The sequence below is a fragment of the Pyxicephalus adspersus genome, chromosome 3 (assembly GCF_032062135.1).
Source record: "Pyxicephalus adspersus chromosome 3, UCB_Pads_2.0, whole genome shotgun sequence".
NCBI lineage: Eukaryota > Metazoa > Chordata > Amphibia > Anura > Pyxicephalidae > Pyxicephalus > Pyxicephalus adspersus.
This window is the reverse complement of record NC_092860.1, coordinates 24,842,005-24,862,065: the sequence shown is the minus strand read 5'-3', so window position 1 is coordinate 24,862,065 and position 20,061 is coordinate 24,842,005. Positions and strand designations below refer to the sequence as shown.

Below are 20,061 nucleotides of genomic sequence, written 5' to 3'. Positions count from 1 at the left end.
GAAAAAAAATGATGGTTCTCTGAGAGCCTATTTATTTACTTACTACACACAACTATTTACCTACTACAAGCAGAGCCATAAAGTGCAACTAGTTCTGGGTTCACTGTGCACTTTTCTTTCTCATATTTGCATTGTTGTATTGTCTTAGTTATGTAAATTTGTGTTTATTTGTATTTAAGTTTTTCTTTAAAATTGACAAAAGTATACATTTCCAATATGCAGCATGTCCCCCTTTACCACACCCCAGACCTGGTCAATGGCAAAGAGATATCCATAACCTCGACCACAACCTTTTCTCAAACTGCCTTGCGTCCCTAACCCCCGCTCTTTCCAAAATCACCTCCCCAGATGAAGCTGCCACCCTTTTAAACCACTCTCTTTCCTTTCCTGGCACAGCATTCACACCAAACAGCTACAAAAGACTGTTCGTGCAGCTGAGCGCAAGTGGAGAAAATCTGGCCTCAGCGCTGACTTCATGGACTACAAAGCCAAGCTACAAAGCTTTACCACTAAGCTCACTCACACCAAACAAACTTATTTCTCCGCTGTTATTTCCTCCCAAGCTTCCAACCCACACAACTTTTTCTCAACAATTGACTCCCTCCTAAACCCAATACCTGCTCCCCCCACAACAGCCTTCTCTGCCCAAGACATAGCCACCTACTTTAGAGATAAAATAGACAAAATCAGACATGATGTCTCTGCTCACCAAGCCACTCCAACCATACCCACCCCTTCCACCTGTAAATCATCACTGGCCTCCCTCAGCCCTGTTACTGTGGACGAAGTCTCTTCTCTTCTCCCATCATCTCCATCTACTACCTGTCTGCTTGACCCAATTCCCTCTGATCTACTCTGTGCCCATTTCTCCACTCCCCTGCCCCTGCCCTAACCGAACTATTCAACCTCTCCCTTTCTACTGGTAAATACCCCTCCGCTTTCAAACATGCCATATTTCTCCCTATCCTAAAGAAACCCTCACTGGACCCCTCCCTACCCTCTAACTACCGTCCTATCTCCCTTCTCCCATATGTCTCCAAACTTCTTGAGCACCTTGTCCACAAAAGACTCACCGATTACCTGAGCACCAACTCTCTCCTTGACCCCCTCCAGTCTGGTTTTAGAGCTGCCCACTCCACTGAAACAGCCCTTACTAAAGTGGCCAAAGACCTCATCAGAGCTAAGTCTCAAGGCAACTTTTCCCTGCTCCTTCTCCTTGATCTTTCCTCTGCTTTTGACACTGTTGATCATCCCCTTCTAATACAAATCATGCGCTCCATTGGTATCTGTGACACTGCTCTCTCTTGGTTTGCTTCCTATCTGTCTGACCGCTCCTTTCAAGTTTATTTCAATGGTAACTCCTCCTCACCCACTCTCCTCCCTGTTGGTGTTCCCCAAGGGTCAGTCCTTGGACCAGTTCTTCTCTGTCCTCCTCTCTCGGTAGTCTCATATCATCCTTTGGCTTACAGTACCATCTGTATGCTGATGACACTCAAATTTATCTGTCCACCACTGACTTGTCTCCCTCAGTCCTGGATAAGGTCTCATGCTGCCTGTCAGCCATCTCATCATGGATGTCTGACCGATTCCTGAAACTCAACCTGGATAAAACAGAACTCAACATCACCCCCCCCTCAAATTCCAAATCTCCCTCTGACATATTTTTAATTGTTAATAACACTGTTATTCGTCCCTCCCCTCAGGCACGTTGTCTTGGTGTCACCTTTGACTCTGCCCTCTCATTTACCCCCCATATTTAGAACATTTCGAGGTCCTGTCACTTTCACCTACGCAACATCTCCAAAATCTGCCCCTACCTGTCCCCTGAGACCACCAAACTCCTTGTACATGCTCTTATCATCTCCCGTCTGGACTACTGTAACATCCTTCTCGCTGGTATTCCACTAACCCGACTCTCTCCTCTACAATCTATTTTGAATCCTGCAGCCAGACTCATCCATCCATCCCTCCGCTCCTCTTCCGCTGCATCTCTTTGTAGTTCTCTTCATTGGCTTCCATTTCACCTGAGAATCAAATTTAAGCTCCTGTGCTTTGCCTTCAAATCCATCCACAGTTCTTGTCCTACTTACATTTCTGGTAAAAAAATATTCCCCCAGCCGCTCTCTTCACTCCTCCAATGACCTACTAATGGCTTTCTCTCTCATAACCTCATCACACACACGGATACAAGACTTCTCTAGAGCTGCCCCAACTCTCTGGAATGGTCTTCCTCATCCTATTTGGCTTGCTGCTACTTTCTGCTCATTTAAAAGAGCACTTAAACCCATTTTTTCAAACTTGCCTACCCATCTTCTTCTTTCTTTTGAAACCACCACTACTTCCCACACTACATATCTCTCATCCTATTGTGTGTAAATTCCCTGACCTACTAGATTGTAAGCTCTTTGGGGGAGGGTCCTCTCCTCCTGTATCACTGTCTGTATTAGTCTGTCATTTGCAACCCCTATTTAATGTACAACATTGTGTAATATGTTGGCGCTATATAAATCCTGTTTATTATTATTAAAAATAATAATAATAATAATAATAACAATATAATATAATATGCACATAAGATTTTAATTTTACATTCAAAATACCTGACAATAGAATGCCATGAACACCATTGGCCATGTAGAGTCTTATTCATTTGAAAATCAAAATGGTTCCAACACATCTGAACTATATAAGGATAATCTGCAGAAAAGACATAAAAAGAATAGCATCTATAAAGCTAGCTATTGACAATTACTATAAAACTATAGGTTTTGAGCCTTTACTAAACACAACAGTTTTCACATTTCTGAGTGTATGTATACCCCCAAATTTAAACATACCCCTAACAGAATTTAAGCTCTTTGTTTGATTTTAAAACTAATCTGATACTTTTACATTATTTACCACTCACCACCAACATATGTACTGATGAATATATCTTTTACTCATATTCATAATTTATATCTATTATATGTTCAATTTATTAGTCCATGTATGTCTCAAGCTCCCCTGAGGAAGCTGATATGGAGAAACGCATCTTGATTTAGGGGACTTCACCCACTAGTGTATATAAAAGGATACGGTTTGTCTATTGAACCTACCAGGATCTACCTTCATCGTTTTCATATAGTGCATCTTTAGTACTAGAAAAAAACAATAAAATGCTTCCAAAGCTAAAGGAATGGGATTTGTAAGTTTCAAATTATGTCATATTGTATTTTTTTCACTTATTGTTTTGCCTTGTCTGACTAATGTAAGTCAGTCACTAATATATACAGTCAGCCAAAACCCCTCTTTCTCTGCTTTATTTCTTGAATATGTTTTATTGTATAACTGCATTAGATAAAAAGTAAATATTGCATTTTAAAGTCGCTAGAAAGGTATTCTTCTGCGGCCAGCAATGAAGCCCTTGATGAACGGAACAACCTGCAGACAGTGGCAGAATCAGAATCCAGCAGCCCTGTAATATACAGCACATCCACTTCCAGGTGGTGGGGGTAGCCAATGTGTTTGGGGCTTCCTGGCCCTTTCCTAAGCCTAATACAATTTTGGTGGTAATACAATACAATGCAAAATGTCTGGAAAGCCTGAAATGTGTGGCCTAGCACTTGCTACCTATGACCTCAAAGTAGACTTGTGTTGACCAGGGTTCTGATCCATGCCACTGTCTGCAGGCCATTTCATTTTCCAGCAAGGGCTCCATTGCTTACCATTGTTGGGAAAGACTTTCTGGCTGCTCATAGGAGCTACTCCCTTGGTTCACTTGTAAGTACAATATATATATATTTAACTAGTAGATATGGTGCATGCATTTTTTCCTTTTTTTTTTCTTCTTTTTCAGTCTTCTTTTTTGCTTCAATTAATAAACCTGTCTGTTGAACCAGCTACAGTATCTAACTTTAGATATCCTTTTTGCCCTTCCTATCCAGCTTTGGAATATTTTGCCAGCTCATATTGAGTTTTTTGGGTTTAGTTCACTAATCCGTTTTTACAGTGCTTTGATTGGTGTTTTTGTTACAACAATGTATTTATTACAATTTAGTTAACATTTAATTTTAGCAGGCAAAGATTACAACACCTTAGGTAGGATATGTTTAAGAACTCTACGCCAACATGTAAGGTATACATATGTTGATGTATGCATGGTTTTGTTATCCCTCTTTTGCAACCCAATGGTTTACAGTGAAGTACTAGAAATCTACCCTGACAAAACAGACACTGGTACATCACAGCACATATTTATATTACTTGTAAATTAACCACTTTTTTCACCTGAATATGATTTGAAAAAATGTTGTTCGAAACTTACAATATTTTTCCTTTTTCTCACCAACTCCACGACACCATCATATGATGACATGAAGCAGACAGAAAACATTTATATAAAGTTGAAATCAAACATTTGCTTACAGCTAAAAAACTATTTATATGCTTCAATAGAGCTTTTCAGAACAGGAAACAATGGTAAGTGTTAGACATCTATCAGAATGTATAATATTCTGATATTATACATACTTTGGAAAGCAACTAGGCTTTAAACAGTTATTGTTATGAAATAATGGTGGCAGCAGCCATTTAAACACTGAAAAAGAAAGCAAAGAGTGTACTAATAGTGATCACATCTGCATAGCTTACGTTCAGCTGTTAAATTGCGTGCACCAGTATCATTTCTGTGGGCAGTCGTGTTTCCCGATGTCACTGTCACGTTCCCAGGTGCTATTGTGGAGCCTGTAGCTGTTGGGAAAAACAAATTATTATTATTACACAGTAATTATATAGCACCATCATATTACGGAGCACTTTGCAAAATCCATAGTCATGTTACTAGCTGTCCCTCAATGGGGCTCACAATCTAATGTTTCTACTATAGTCATATGTCTTTAATACAGTCTAAAATCAATTTTGGGGGGTAGCCAATTAACCCAACTGCATGTTTTTGGAATGTTTGAGAAACAAGAGGAAACCCACAGAAACACAGGGAATACCTGCAAACTCCATGCAGATAGTGCCCTGGTTGAGATTTGAACCTGGGACCTAGCCCTGCAAAGGCCAGAGTACAACAAAGTTAAAACATGTGCATAATTTTCATATCCTACTGATAATCTTACCCATATTTTTTACTAACATCTCCCTTCACAATTAGACAGGGCAGTCCATATTAACGTATACTGTGAATATGCAGCTACTGACCCCTTAGGGGGTAAGTGCCTTGGTCAATCATTTATGTTCCTCAATATTGTGAGGTTCACTGCACAATATTGTGATACAAGGTTGAAGCTCTGGAGCAGTGGTATTTACATTTTGAATATACTCCTAAAACAAATTTGTAGAGGGAATAACCTCTGCTATTTACAGTGGTAAACCATACATGGGGCCTAATTTTTAAAGCTCTTCAAGGCTGGAAAAAATACAGTTTCATCAGTGAAGCAGAGTGATCCAGCAAATCTGGAACTGATTTCCTCAAAGCCATTTGCTATTTGCTAGCAAATGTTTTGAATCCTGGACCAGATCCTATCCAGGTTTGCTGGATCACCCTGCTTCACTGATGAAAGTGTATTTTCTCCAGCCTTGGAGAGCTTTAATAAATCAGGCCCTAGGGGTCTAATTTAATAAAGCTCTCCAAGGCTGGAGAGGATACACTTTCATCAGTGGAACTGAGTGATCCGGAAAACCTGGAATGGTTTGGGTCCAGGATTCAAGACATTTGCAAGCAAATTGCAAATGATTTTGAAGAAATCCATTCCAGGTATGTGTGATCACCCAGCCTCAGTGAGGAAAGTGTATCCCCTCCAGCCTTGGAGAATTTACTGGTTGTAATTCACTGCCATTTAAAAAAACATACAACGGAAATGTTCACTTGAGCTGAATGATTGTTGAATGTCAAATTCACTAAATAAATGTCACAAATTTCAGAGGCATTTTGTAGTCATTGAATACTAAAAAATGGTTTTAATAAGGGCTTCCCTGAGACTAGAACATTATTTCAAGGGTTCCTCAGGGGTGAAATGGTTGAGACAGGCTGGTGTAGATTACTTCTTCTTATTATTATTATTATTAATAATAAACAGGATTTATATAGCGCCAACATATTACGCAGTGCTGTACATTAAATAGAGGTTGCAAATGACAGACGAATACAGACAGCAACACAGGTGGAGAGGACCCTGCCCCGAAGAGCTTACAATCTTCTTCTAGTGAAATTCCCAAGTGGACTCCTAAACAACCCATATACACCTAACAGTTTCTGTTCAGGCAGCCTTTGTGGGATTTAATGCTGCCTATAAAGGAATAATTCTATACCATTGTAATAGTGCTTGTGTGGACACTTTAGCCTGTTGGCCTCTGTTGCTTTGAAGATAAAATTAAACTAGACCAATACTAAAAGATCAGGCTGTTCACTTCTCTTGGTCTAAATATGTGTGGAAGAGAATGGGTGGTGCTGGAACTTTTAAACATACCAGCTTTAATTTCCCAGCGCTCAGATTTAAGGCATATTTAGAGGATGAATGTATAGGCAGTAATAGAGAATTTCCTACCGTGACAGCTAGGAACAGAAAATCAAGTCCAGGATGAAAATTAGCCCCATAAAAAAGAACATAATACGTCCCTTGAGATGGGTAAATGTTGGACCTGAAGGTTTTTTTAATGAGCAATTTGAGTGAGTGAGCAACGAATGCTATCCAGTAAACATTACAGCTGTGCCAACATTGGAAATTATAAACCTCTTACAGGATAAGTACACACTACTTTATACAAAATCAATAGGTGCGCACTTTTTGAAAGTCTTTACCAATGGCTGCTTCCCACACCAAGTATTTACACATTGAAGAAACCATCTAAAAGCTATACATTTAATCAATTGGTCTATATTACTTGATAATGCTGAAAATTTTTGTACACTGAGCTTTCTATATATGAAAGACAAGACAAATGATGTTTTAACGTGACAAGTTCTAGGGTCTGCAGGAAACAGTTTACAGGGAGTGGGGAAAACTATGAAATACAGAAATATTTAATGAAAAATCAAGCTACTAGATTGCCCATACCCTCCTTAGGATGTAAAGAATATGTAAATGCTTTCAAACAAAAATATTGTATGTCAGTATAGTGCATGCTGGGCACTACAAAAATGTCTAAACAATACCGCTCCAAAAATGGTATATTTAGGTCACTTTTACAAATAGTCAAATAAAGTTCTGTACTATAAATAGAGTAATTACACCAAACTGTAATATGCCCAAACTGGCACTGAAACATGAAAAAATGGCTGATTTTATTAACATGCGCATAGTAATTCATTATTTTATTGAATATAATTATTAATTGCATACACTTTGTTCATTTTAACTGAGGTGCAACTTTAAAACTTACATTCTGCAGAACATGAATTGGTTTGCAAAGGAAATTGTTTGTAATGCTATTACATTCCTACACAAACTGTATATTCTTTTCTGATAAATTAATAACTTATGAATCCTAAACCAAACTTTTTGCTTTATTATTTTACATACAATGCATACTTAGTATTTAACAAGAATGACAACCTAATAAGTACACTTTAAAGTGTGATAGATTGTTTTAATGCCTGTTTTGCACCCCTCCTGATCAACTGTTCCACATTTCCATCAGGTTATTTGTAAAGTAATACTTCAACACATTTCCCCTGCACCGCCCAGCCATCAGTTTTAAAGCATGACCTTGTTCTGACACCTCTTTTCCTGAGCTTCCTTCCTGCACTGTGCTGAGTCCATTAATGTATCTGCAAGTTTCTGTCCTCCCTTCAGTGCTAGTTTTACCTCCACAAACAGGGCTTATTAAGATAATTCAGACTTTCTTCTCCTAATGTTCTACCAGCTCGTAAAATCCTCACCTCCTTTCAATTGCAATTACAGAAAACATTTTTAAAGAAAAAAAAAATCAGGATTACTTTTTCCACAAGGACGTACAGAGGGAACGCCAAATGAAAACCACTGAGATTTCATGCAGGCCCCCCTCTCTTTTTTTTCCTTGGCAAGAGAGCAAAGGAAGGTCGAACTCACAGGGGGATGACCAAGCCAGCCAATTTACTATAAAGACCTCTAGAGCTTGACATATGAAAAACATTATACTAAGAATATAGTCAGTGGCCTGTTACATGCTGCAAACAATCAAGGTGTTTTGTATTATCTTTATTCTTGGTTGTAATATCGGAAATGAGAACCAAGCAGAAATTTGATGTCGTTTGTATCATCCTGTCCTACTTGAAATGGAGATTATATATATATATATATATATATATATATATATATATTAAAAAATATGTATTTAAATTGAAAAACTAAGAACGTAAAATGATATTTAAACAATTACCAAAGAGGCGTATTGAATCAACTTTTTTCAAAGGATTTTCCAGGAAACTGTCTACTTACTTATAATAAGCATGCATTAATTGTAATCAGAACTCAAGATCAAATATTAGTTACAAATAGAGGTTGTTGGACTGGCATGTCAGGGAGAGAGATTCTTCAAAATGAAAGGTCAGCAAAAATGAATCCACATATTTCTTTCAGAGTAGGTTTTGGACAAAATCCGTTTACTTTTAAATTTACCGCTAGAAAACCCTGCTGTCTGTTTGTTGTTTAGGGTGAAATATGAAGTCTCACTGGTAGAAATAACATCTATTAAACACTTTATTACTGAGTGCTGTTGTAAAAGACTATCTGGTAGTAATTCTCTGCCAAAGCATAATTTCAAAATGGCATGTCAGAAATTAAAAAAAACATATGGCAGCAGCAGCTGTGGTTTATTTTCCTTGTAATGAAGGCTCTGCTTAACAATTTATTTGGGAAACTTTAAAGCTACCCAATAAATTTCCTAATGTGTTGTACTGCCCCTACCTGATACCCCCCCCTTCCTCCATTTGATCCAAGCTTACCTGATCTCTCTGTTGGATGGCAGCATGGGTAGTGTCCGTATGGTATGATAACCCAGAAATGTGCTTCAGAGCTTCAAAGTTGTGCAATCTGCAGTCTAAAAGGCCCCTGATATCCCCCAAAAGAGGACTTGTCTTCTGAATTGTGCTTATAACCACTATTGATATAGCAATAGGGCTAATGTTAAAAAACACAGTGTACACTTATAGACAAATGCATAGAGTGATGCAAATGCTTTGTGATCACCATTTTAAGGGCATACACAAGATTTTTTATTATTATTGTTATTATTATGAATAATATTAATAATAATAATAATAATAATAATAAACAGGATTTAAATAGCGCCAACATATTACACAGTGATGTACATTAAATAGCAAATTGCAAATGACAGACAAATGTAGACATTGACACAGGAAAGATTTAGGACAAATTACTCTGCAAAGCCTAAATTTACATAAACTGCATATCTACAAATATGCTTCCTAAATATGACACCTGAATTTCCTATTCTACAAAAATATTTGAGGTGCACTTGTAATTTGGTTGTTCCAAGCATACCTGACCCCCCTCCTTTCCACTGATCAGTAATGTGCAGCTAGGAGGCCCCAAAGCTAGATATCTGGAATTTTCAACAAAATAGTTATGCTAAGGGTGCCTGGGGGGGAAAGTGATTTTGCCTATAATGATAGTGTGATAAGTTTGATTTAAAACATTTTATGTGGCTGCTCAGCAGAATACCTTTGTTTATTATGTTCATGAGGCATTTGACATTACCAGAGTGTTGGATGCATGTGTCCTTCATAAGTCTATTTACCAATAGATCCATAATTTTTGGCAGGGGTCACAGGCACTGAACATTTGTAAATGAGTTAAATGCCAAACAGACTGGTGGAAGCTGAAGAGCTTGAAAGGACAGAAATATAAAAGACACAAAGGTGAGTATATTATCCTTTGTTTATTGGGAAATGTTATGTTTTGGTAATCAAAACCTGGCGTTTTGATACTTTATGTGATCCAAGACCTGACACTCTGAAATATTTCTGGGTCTGTGTTCACCACTTCCAGTACAATAAGCTGAAAGCACTTCTATACTATCACTGTTTTATGGCTTATGCTATATTTCTAAGCTTAGCCATTAATACTTGATTTAGGCCTACCCAGATAAGACGCATTAGTCGAGGTCACAATCCAAACTTTAATTTACTTCTGGTTTTTCTTTTCCCTCTTTATAATCATATTAGTACTTTTTATGAAACCTTACTGTTTTCATTATATCTCTTTTATTAGATCCGCCTCTAATGCTAAGGCTTCATGAATGTAAGAACTGAAATCCAATAAATAAAAGGTGGGTAAGGGATAGCTAGGGGTAGCTAATGCTAGACATCCTTCAGCTATAAATAGGGCGTTTTATAACTTACTGCAGCTTTTAATGCACTCTGCGAAAAGCTCATCATGTGCTGCAATATAGAATAAAAATGTTTTCAATAGGACAATAGATTGCACAACTATGCAAGACTGAAGATAAGGTTGGAGTTCAGCTTTAATTTGTTCCAGAATTGAGGCAAATATATTTTATATACACAGGGCCTAGGCCCTAGACCAGTGGTCCTCAACTTTTTGGATGTCAAACACTACTAAATTTACTGACTCCGGACCGCGCATGTGCAGGTAGCCGTGTATCACTCATAGGGGAAGAAACTTCTCTCAGAGTAACGCCATGATGCAAGAACCGGCCCACACCAATCGCAGGTCTGAGCCTGAGACACAACCCGCCCACTGCCTTGATCCTGCAAGCATAGAGCCCCGGACCACCAAAGTTTTCTCGTGGAACAACCGCTGCCCTAGACCATTGTTTCCTAACTAGGGTTCCGTAGGCTGGCCATTGTCACAAATGTCAGTTTAGAAGGTAATGTGTTAACTGGCTCTTAGGAGGGTTAGTGATGTGATTGCGGTCTATGATCCTGGCAATCCACCTTTGTTGATGGACATAATCCGGAGGGGCAGATTCTATTTGAGGCTGGGTAAAATATCCTAAATGTTCTTATTGCAGGGTATAAAGGGGAGTGTAGTTTTAGCAAAAGTGTAACAAGTGTAACAGTGTATACAAAAATGTAGCATTGTGGCACATGCATGAATTTTACCTAATGTTTTACGTATGTACAGCTGCTACTCCACCATACCTTTTGGTTGTTATAATAGAGTAGTGGTGGCATAACATTGGATATTCATATATATCTATACATTTTCTAATTTTACATTTTCTAATACATTTCCTTCATGGTGAATGTGCTGGTCAAAGGTCCCAACAACCCATACAGACCTCAGATATCAGATTACCTAACAATTAATTGGCTGAATGCAATGTACTTTAACAGTATTGCTGAAAGAGGGAGAAAGTGCACAGAAAAGCCGTGTTAGTTCTCTGCAAATTGATTTGTTCTTTAATGTGGTTTCACTTAAGTTAATACTATTATTTGTTAATAAGATCACAGGGCAGGATTAACAGCTCAGTAAAACCACATAAACCACTCAGGTCCCCGGGCCTTTTTCTCCCTAAATCCCCCTCATAGCATTTTTTGGCAATGTCTTGGTTCTACATGTTATTATAGTTTTTAGCATTTGTAGTCTACTGTAACATATTATGATATTTTTCTATAGACATATACCGATTTCATTCAGAAGCAAGTCTGGATGTATATATTTTTAATTCCTTTTTTTTTTTTTTTTGAGATGAAAATAATAAAATGTTTTCCTGTCATGCTTTTTTTTCCTTGGGGAAATGTTTACATATTTTGCAAACCCATATAAAATAAAATCAGGTTAGTGAGGCTTCTACGTACTGTGCTGGACTAATAGACCTCAAAGTAAATTTATGCATCCTTCTTGGAGAGCTCCATTTCCCTTTTGACACTACATTGTGACGCATGCAGGGAAAACAAACTGTCAGCATAACTGTTGATGTTACATCAATATTGGATGAAATTGGATAAATGAGTGCACAAATTAGCATAACAGCAACCTTTTCACATGTTAGCTATATGTGAACATTTGATGCTTGTGCAGTAAAAGCAAATGTCAACCAGCTCATACAACGTCATCATTGTGACCTGGGGATTATTTTTTAGAGTGAACGTTTTGTTGTTAATTTGGCAAACTTTGTGGTTGGAACACAAACAATTTACACACTTGTTGTACACTTTTTAGCACTACACTAAAGTACATTTACATTACATTTAATTAATACCCTGAGTCGTTACAGACATATTACCCCAATGTAGAATTTGGACCTCGGTCTTCTTTTTCTTTAGCAACCTTACACTACCAAATCCTTGAGCTCTACAGGTCATCTGGAGTAAGCAACCCAGTCTGGATCAACCTCTGCAACCTTTACAACCTCTGTTACTTTGCTACTGTTAATACATATTAAACCTGAATTGGTCAAAGTTTCCCTCTGCTCCAATAGGATTATGAAAATGTTCTTACTTATAGAAACAGAATAATTTTGACAAATAATTACCTGAAATTTATAAACTGATTAAATTTAGATTAACTTTTTCTGCACTCCACTTTCTGCTGTCATTCTTTAATGTAGCTGAGCAGGAGGTAAGCTTCCAATTGCTAAGTAAACAATGTAGGAAGACTGCCTAAAAGTTAAATCCGTGGTTAGCTACAAAATGAGTGTTTCTCATATGTACAGGAAATGACCTAAGAATGCATAATGGCTGCTGTCAACACTAATTGTACTGTGCAATAGGGACAATGGTGTTTATTACATAAACAATAGTTTGAGTCAAAGTCAGAAAGGTAACTACAAAATCAATATAGATTTTGGAGACAGGTTTTTAAAGTGTGTTATGTCAAACTTTACCTCAACTACTAGCATTGCCCAACAGCAAACTTCACATTCAGTAGAAGAATACTTATTCACCCTCATTTGCACAACTTTGACCTAACTTTTTGAAAGTTTATTTTTTTGCCAGAACAAATAAACAATAACTAACACTGTAATTGCAAATGCAAAATGTTAAATATATAACCCCAAGCATGGTATCCTTTAAAGCAAACTCATTTGGAGGTAAGTCAGTTAAAAAAAAATATTTATCTCAGTTTTCTTGTTTTTCTCAGTTTTCCACTCTTAAGACAGTTTATGTCTGGAACATTATATCCACAAATAAAAATGACATATAAAATCCCATTAATTATAAATGTTTCCACACTAGATAATAAAAATGCTCAAATGCCTTAAGGCTAAACTGTTACAATTGTAACATTTGGAAATATATTTGTATCACAGATTGAATCTGACCCAGTAAACTAAAGACAGTTGCCAGAGTTTGCTATGGTATAAATAACATGTATTTCCAATGATTTACTAATAGATGTGAAGAGCACGCATCACATATGCACAGCTCCCTTACGTCAGATGTGTTCCTGGAACATGGTAGGGGGTAGCCTAGTATAAACTTAGTTTGAGGGTTACCAGAGCGTTTTGAGTGAACAGAAGTCAATGCTTTAAAGGGACAATTCACCTGAAACAACAGCTTTATGTAAAGATATGAAAACTAGTTATTTACTATTTATCTACATTTTAATACATAACGACTGATATATATACTGACATATTATGCTGAGCTTTACAAAGTCCATAGTCATGTGACTAATGCTCCTACCATAGTCACATGTCATTAACATAGTCTAAGGTCAATTTTTGGGGGAAAGCTGATTAACATGTTTTTTGGGAAGAGATGTGGGAGAAATCCAGAGAACCCGGAGGAAACCAATGCAGACACAGGGAGAACATAACATTATAATGCATATTGGGGGAGGAAGGAAACAACAAGAATATTAGAAATCTTCCTTTCCACCATCATTTTTATCTCAAATATCTATTTCTGGTGGGATCCTAAAATGAATGTAGTGGTGGTCAGATTACATGCTAACATGGTCCTCAAGTGCCATCCCGAGTATTCGAAATGGATACACAAAATAATCCATGTTGGAGAATGAACATAATGTATTAGAAAAGATGGTCAGAGACTGCAGACAGACTACAGGAATAAGAAGCAAGAGGCTAGAAACAAGCTGCAGTAGACATTTACAGACTTTGGCATGTTACATAAGACTTTGAGATCTTTGCCCCCTTGGTCCCTTTAGGAAAGCAATGCTTATACAAGCACTTTGCCCTTTTGATGCACCACATTTTGTAATCCTTACATCAATATCCGATATAAAAACATTTAGAGGAAAAAAAAGAAAACAGATAACTGACACTACATAGAAAGTAGCTTAAATAAATAAATTAAATAATTGAAGTATCAAAAGCCAATATAATAACTATTATCCTTCATAGGCCCAAACAAATACTTAGACACTGAAAACACTGTCAGCTGTGGCCATAGAATTAATGGAAGTAGGACACATGCCATCATCTGTTAACAAGTTGGGCATCTGGTATTGTTTTTGCAATTAATACGTTCTTTTCTGGCTCAATACAATGGGCCTGATTTATTAAAGCTCTCCAAGTCTGGAGAAGATACATTTTCAGCAATGAAGCTGGTTGATTCAGCAAATCTGGAATGGATTTTAAAGTCATTTGCTTTTTGCTAGCAACTGTTTTGAATCCCAGACCAGATCAATTCCAGGATTGCTGGATCACCCAGCTTCACTGATGAAAGTGTATTCTCTCCAGCCTTGGGAAGCTTTCATAAATCAGGTCCATAGTCTGGTCTTCCTGCTGCCTGAAATGTTTTTATACCCTCAACATTTCTTTCCTTTAATAACATTAATGGTATTTACTAGAATGAGGTTGGAGACCAGCTTTAGGAAACAATGGCATTCTTCTTAGAGAATATGCTCCATTGAAGAAGCTAAACTGCAATTATCTTTTCCATGATCAGTCCTCATACATGGAATGTTAATAGAGGAAAAAGGTACAATATGTGTAAACACTGCTTTAGTCTATCTGTACTTTGCTTTTTCCAAAGCACCAGAGAGAAGAATATAAATCAACCTTAACATGTCTTTAGCAGCAGTAAAATAAATGACTACTAGTTTAGTCACCACATATCTGATTATTCAAAATGGTATTGCATCATTGTGGTAGATAGACCCACCTTTATTCCAGCATATTTCTTTAGGTTAAAAGAGTAAGCCATGGGGATGCTGACAACAAACAAAAGAAATCCTTTCCAGTGACAACAAGTGAGGAAATGAGCTCTGTAATGGACATAAACTGATAGCATTTCTAGTCTTTCCAAGAATTCTACTTTAAACTAGACCTGTCACTACATGGTTAAGATTGGAAGAAGCTATGTATGTAAAAGAAAAAGCAATATAATCACCTTTAAGGAGCCCATTGCCACCCTTCAGGTGTGTTGAATACCTACGTACCCTACCACAGTAGTGGCTCTTCTCTCCAGCTCATAGACTAGCAAGAGGAACCACGCTTTGAGACCTGAAAGTGTGAAAAATCTGCAGCGGCCAGGTGGGCATTTTTACATATAGCTCACTGTATGGTAAATATATTGTGCCTTCTTTAACATACATGCTCAGAAGGTAAGCTTTCATCATCACGCATGCGCAGTGAGATCGGCATGTTTTTCCCAATGTACGTCACCCAATATCGCACTTTGTCGCCTGACGTAGGAAGAAGAACCAGGAAGAAGAGAGAAGAATTGCTCTGCAGGATTGAAGGTAAGTGTATTTTTTGTTTTGTTTTGGGTAGTTTTGGGTTTACTTCTGCATTAAGCGCTATGTCCCTTTAATCAGAAATTATCTCAGTTCTGTCCATATCTTCTTAATATCTTCTTTAGTGTCTTCTGGGCATCCCCCAGGGCTCAGAGAGGCCTCTCTTCCCCATATCACTCTCAACCTCACGCAGACAAAGCAGCTGCAGAGCCATTTATTTTATTTCTGCCTGCATCTCTTCCAAGTCAGCACTTACAGCCAGACTCAGAGGGACACAGCCTGTCATACACTCTATCTTGTCAATCCTTCTAGGCGGGGTGTTCTCCTGGCACTGAAGACATTGGACAGGCAGCGACAATTTTTAACACATGCTGGGAGCTTTAGTTTGCAGATATACAGAGGAATAAACATATTAATGTCAAGGATTGGGGCCATGGTTGCATCCAGTAGAAAGTAAAAAAAATGAATATCTTGCCTTTTTCCACTCTGATCCACATTTTTCATATTTACCATAGTGTGAATGAAATCCAGCTTGTGATAAATCTTTGTTTTGTACACAAAACTGTTGCAGATTTAAGTTATATCAGAGCTGTCCAACTGGTGGACCAAATGAGGCCATCAAAAGCTTTGTTGTGGCTGGCAGACTTGCCGAGAGCGTCATAGCCTCTCTCATTTTCTTTCTTTTTTATTTTTTGTTTAAATTACAGCTCCAGTTAAGTTCCTCTGTGACCCAGCCTATTGCAACATTTAAAAATGTGTTTCCATATTTCACATGTTTTTAGTTAAGTCTTCCTCATGGGAAAGAAAATTTTCATTTTCACCTTCTATTTTATTAACCTGGCTGTAGCTAAAGAATCATTGGGGGGCCCTCTTTGGCTGTAGCTAAATATTCATTGGGGGGCCCATTGCAGTAATTCATATACATAAAGCAATAATTTTTCTACACAAACTGTATACAGATATATACAATCTCATACACTTTTTACACACATATCCACACACCTTTACCTACTTTCCTAGTGTGTAAAATGTAAGCTTGGAACTGTTCTTGTTCAACAACTGTTGTTGCATCAATCAGTGTAGGCTTTTGATCATACCGCTCTTCATGGCCTTGATTGGGGACCTTTATTGATAATATTATTATTATTATTATTAATAATAATATTAATAATAAAAAACTGTATTTATAAAACACCATAGTTTAGGCCAATCTATGTGTCACTTGTGACCAATGAATTCTCCCATTATGTGGGATTATCAAGTCCGGAAATAGTACTGTGTTTTTCCATCTTTTTAAGTCTATTTACATGTCTTCCTTTCATTGTTACTCTGACTCTAGTAGGACAATACCCTATAAACCTGTTTTAGCCAACTAGATTTTGTGCTCCCAAAAAAACTTTCCTAGTCCATAAATCCTTGTAATCCTAAAGGAATATATTGGGTGTCAGATGACAGTATATACACCAACAATATCCATTTTCAGTCCAGACAAGTCTGGTCACTTGGCATTGGTTAGATATGATGTTTACAATATAAAACTTCACTTATATTTATTACCTTTGAAGGTAACAAGTCAAAGTTCATCTATCTACAAGTTTTCACATCCAACTCAATAAAGCTTAGGGCCAGTAGATGTAACTGTTTTTGAAAGACTGAAAGCACTTTCTGGTGTGCATTTAAAAGTTTTCCATTCAGATAAATACTGATGTCTAGTGCATTTATTATTATATGTTGGTATATGCAAAATGGGCATTACCTAGCATGCATTATTTTCTGCTGTACTACAATGTGTTTTTAACATACACATAGTGTTTTTATTACCTTAGTGGTTTTCTAATGCTTTCCAGCATGTTCAAATGCAATGCATTGGTATGCTCACCAATTTATACAATTAACGTGAACTGAGGTCATAGGGACACAAATGCTTTATCCCTGTGTTGGGATTGTGATATGAAGTGCAACCCAGTGTTGATAATGTAAACTTTTTGCATGCTGGAAAATGTGTCAATTAAAAAGTCTTATTATTAGTAATAAGCTAATGAAACACAATTCCACAATAAGCTTTATGAAACACAATACCACTAACATTTGCCATTCGACCCAAATGAAAATCTTTTATCATATATATATATATATATATATATATATATATATATATATCTTGTGGTATATTACTGGGGGTTGCTCATGGTAACAACAGGATGCTTACAGGGCAGATTAGAGGCAGCAGACACAAAATGTCCAAAAAACAGCAGTTTTATTTATTTAGCCAAGTGTTACAGCACACTCTCCAGCACTTCACAACAAAACAAAAAACAGTAGCCCGGCTGGGCCTCTGGCTACCTCATCTAGGTGCCCTCTCTTACTAACACACACTAAATCAGTACTGTTAACTCACAACTTTGTAGTACTGTTTGGCCGCAGGCTTTCCTGGTACCCTCTGGCTCTCTCTCAGCTGGGAACACTCTGGCTCTCTCTTCAGCCTGGAACAATCTGGCTCTCTCTCAGCCTGGAACACTCTGGCTCTCTTCAGCCTGGAACACTCTGGCTCTCTCTCAGCCTCCAACACTCTGGCTGTCTCTCAGCCTGGAACACTCTGGCTCTCTCTCAGCCTGGAGCACTCTGGCTCTCTCTCAGCCTGGAACACTCTGGCTCTCTCTTCAGCCTGGAACACTCTGGCTCTCTCTTCAGCCTGGAACCCACTCTGGCTCCTTTATCCTGCCACTCTTAGTGACACTTTGTCACAATATAAATATTTATATATCACATGTCAGTACTATATATGTTAGCGCTACTGTATGTATTACTAGGTCCCCACAGCTAGCACTTTCAATGTTGCACTTAGTGATTACAACAAATCTTCTCCAGTCTTGGAGTTATTTAATAAATCAGACCCACTGTCACCTGAAGCCAGAGCATGGGTAGGATTATGACATACATCCTCAACCTAGTTTACCACCTCCAGTGGGAATGTGTAAAAATAAATTTTAATTAAAAAAGGTTGCATGCCATAAAAAATAAATTAAATATTTAAACAGTAAGGCTTTAAAAAAATCAGAAGGAACACTTAAAATATGTTTCCCAAAGCAACTGCTACATTTCCAGCTGTCACTTTTTATGAGTTGGATACTAAATGATAGTGAACACTTTCCTATCTCCAGACTTTAGAGCAGTAATGCAGAGGGCCTTGGTATCAGTAATCTAGACCCAAACCTTATAAGATTTATCTGTATGTAATGATAATTTCTCAATATTTCATACTAAACAAAGGCACAAGAAATGTACTTTTGTGGTCAGCCAGTAATGAGAACAAAACATACAAATATAATGTGATAGACCCCATTCATGAAACTAAAGCACTAGGATAAATATCTTTATTTTACAAATAAAGTGACAGTTTTATTTTACTTAGGTAAAAAAGAGATTCAAAATTACAGCCACATGTCTAAAATAAAGATTCATTTTTTTTATAATAAAGCTTTGTAAATTGAGCAATATTACATAACATATATATTTAAATTTACTGTATTTATGCAAACAAACACATCTACAGAGATTTGCACAAACAGGCATGAAGCAGCTGGATTCATAACTACCATGGGTTTACAGTGGATCTATAAATTTCATAATTCCCGAATCAATACAGACCAAATTCTTTGTAACCATAATAAACTGCTTGGTCTGTAAATTTAGGTCAGCTTGCTTACAAAGAACAATATTGGAGTTTTTGGATAAGCAGACCCTCTCACTAGAAAAGTGTGTGTGTATATATATATATATATATATATTTATTTATTTATATTAGTTGTTTTGCCAACATTAAGCTTTGGCCTGTTGTAGACCATAGGCGTTTACTGTGAAGTTTTGTTGCTATCTGCCTTCCCCCTGGGTTTTGGAAGGGTCAGGCTAGCTTTTGCCCTTCAATTGCCCTAACTAATGAAATAAAAATATGAATTAAATTATACAACTGTTTGTTGAATGCCTAGAAGGATAAAGAATACAGAGAAATTGTAGATGTGTCTGGCGTCTGATGTGTGCAGCCCAACAACCTCCCCAACATCAATACCAAAACACCCTAAAAATACAATAATAAAAGTACATATAACATAAAAAATAAGGTGTCTGGTAATCTGTCACTTGGGTACAACCCAAACTAGGAAATTTCCTCTAGATTATATGAGAGTGGTTGTAACATAAACTCGGGCTTAAACCACTATAGTTTAAAGATTATAGTGTAGCTTTTTTTTTAGCATGGCCAGGTATTATGTGAGGGAGATTTTTTTTCACTTTAGGTGACTACAAAAGATTGCCATGTGATAGGAACATTTTTGTGGAGCTGGGTTACAATCTGCCTGCTTATGGAACACAAATATTCATATCACAGTGACTGATGTTGGCACTGAAAAGAATCTGCTTGTACTTAATTTTCTATTCACCTTTATTTACAAAGTGCTTTTTA

At 37.3% G+C, this 20,061-nt stretch overlaps 1 protein-coding gene across 1 annotated transcript in view; it reads right to left on the bottom strand.

Moving 5' to 3' along the window:
* RAMP2 (receptor activity modifying protein 2) overlaps window positions 1-20,061 on the bottom strand; it is a 44,738-nt gene that overhangs the window by 4,092 nt on the left and 20,585 nt on the right. The window contains exons 3-4 of the mRNA XM_072403988.1: window positions 4,633-4,731; window positions 2,601-2,697 (exon numbers count right to left, since the gene is read on the bottom strand). Of these exons, the coding sequence (XP_072260089.1) occupies window positions 2,601-2,697; window positions 4,633-4,731 (196 nt within the window). The remainder of the gene's footprint in view (window positions 1-2,600; window positions 2,698-4,632; window positions 4,732-20,061) is intronic.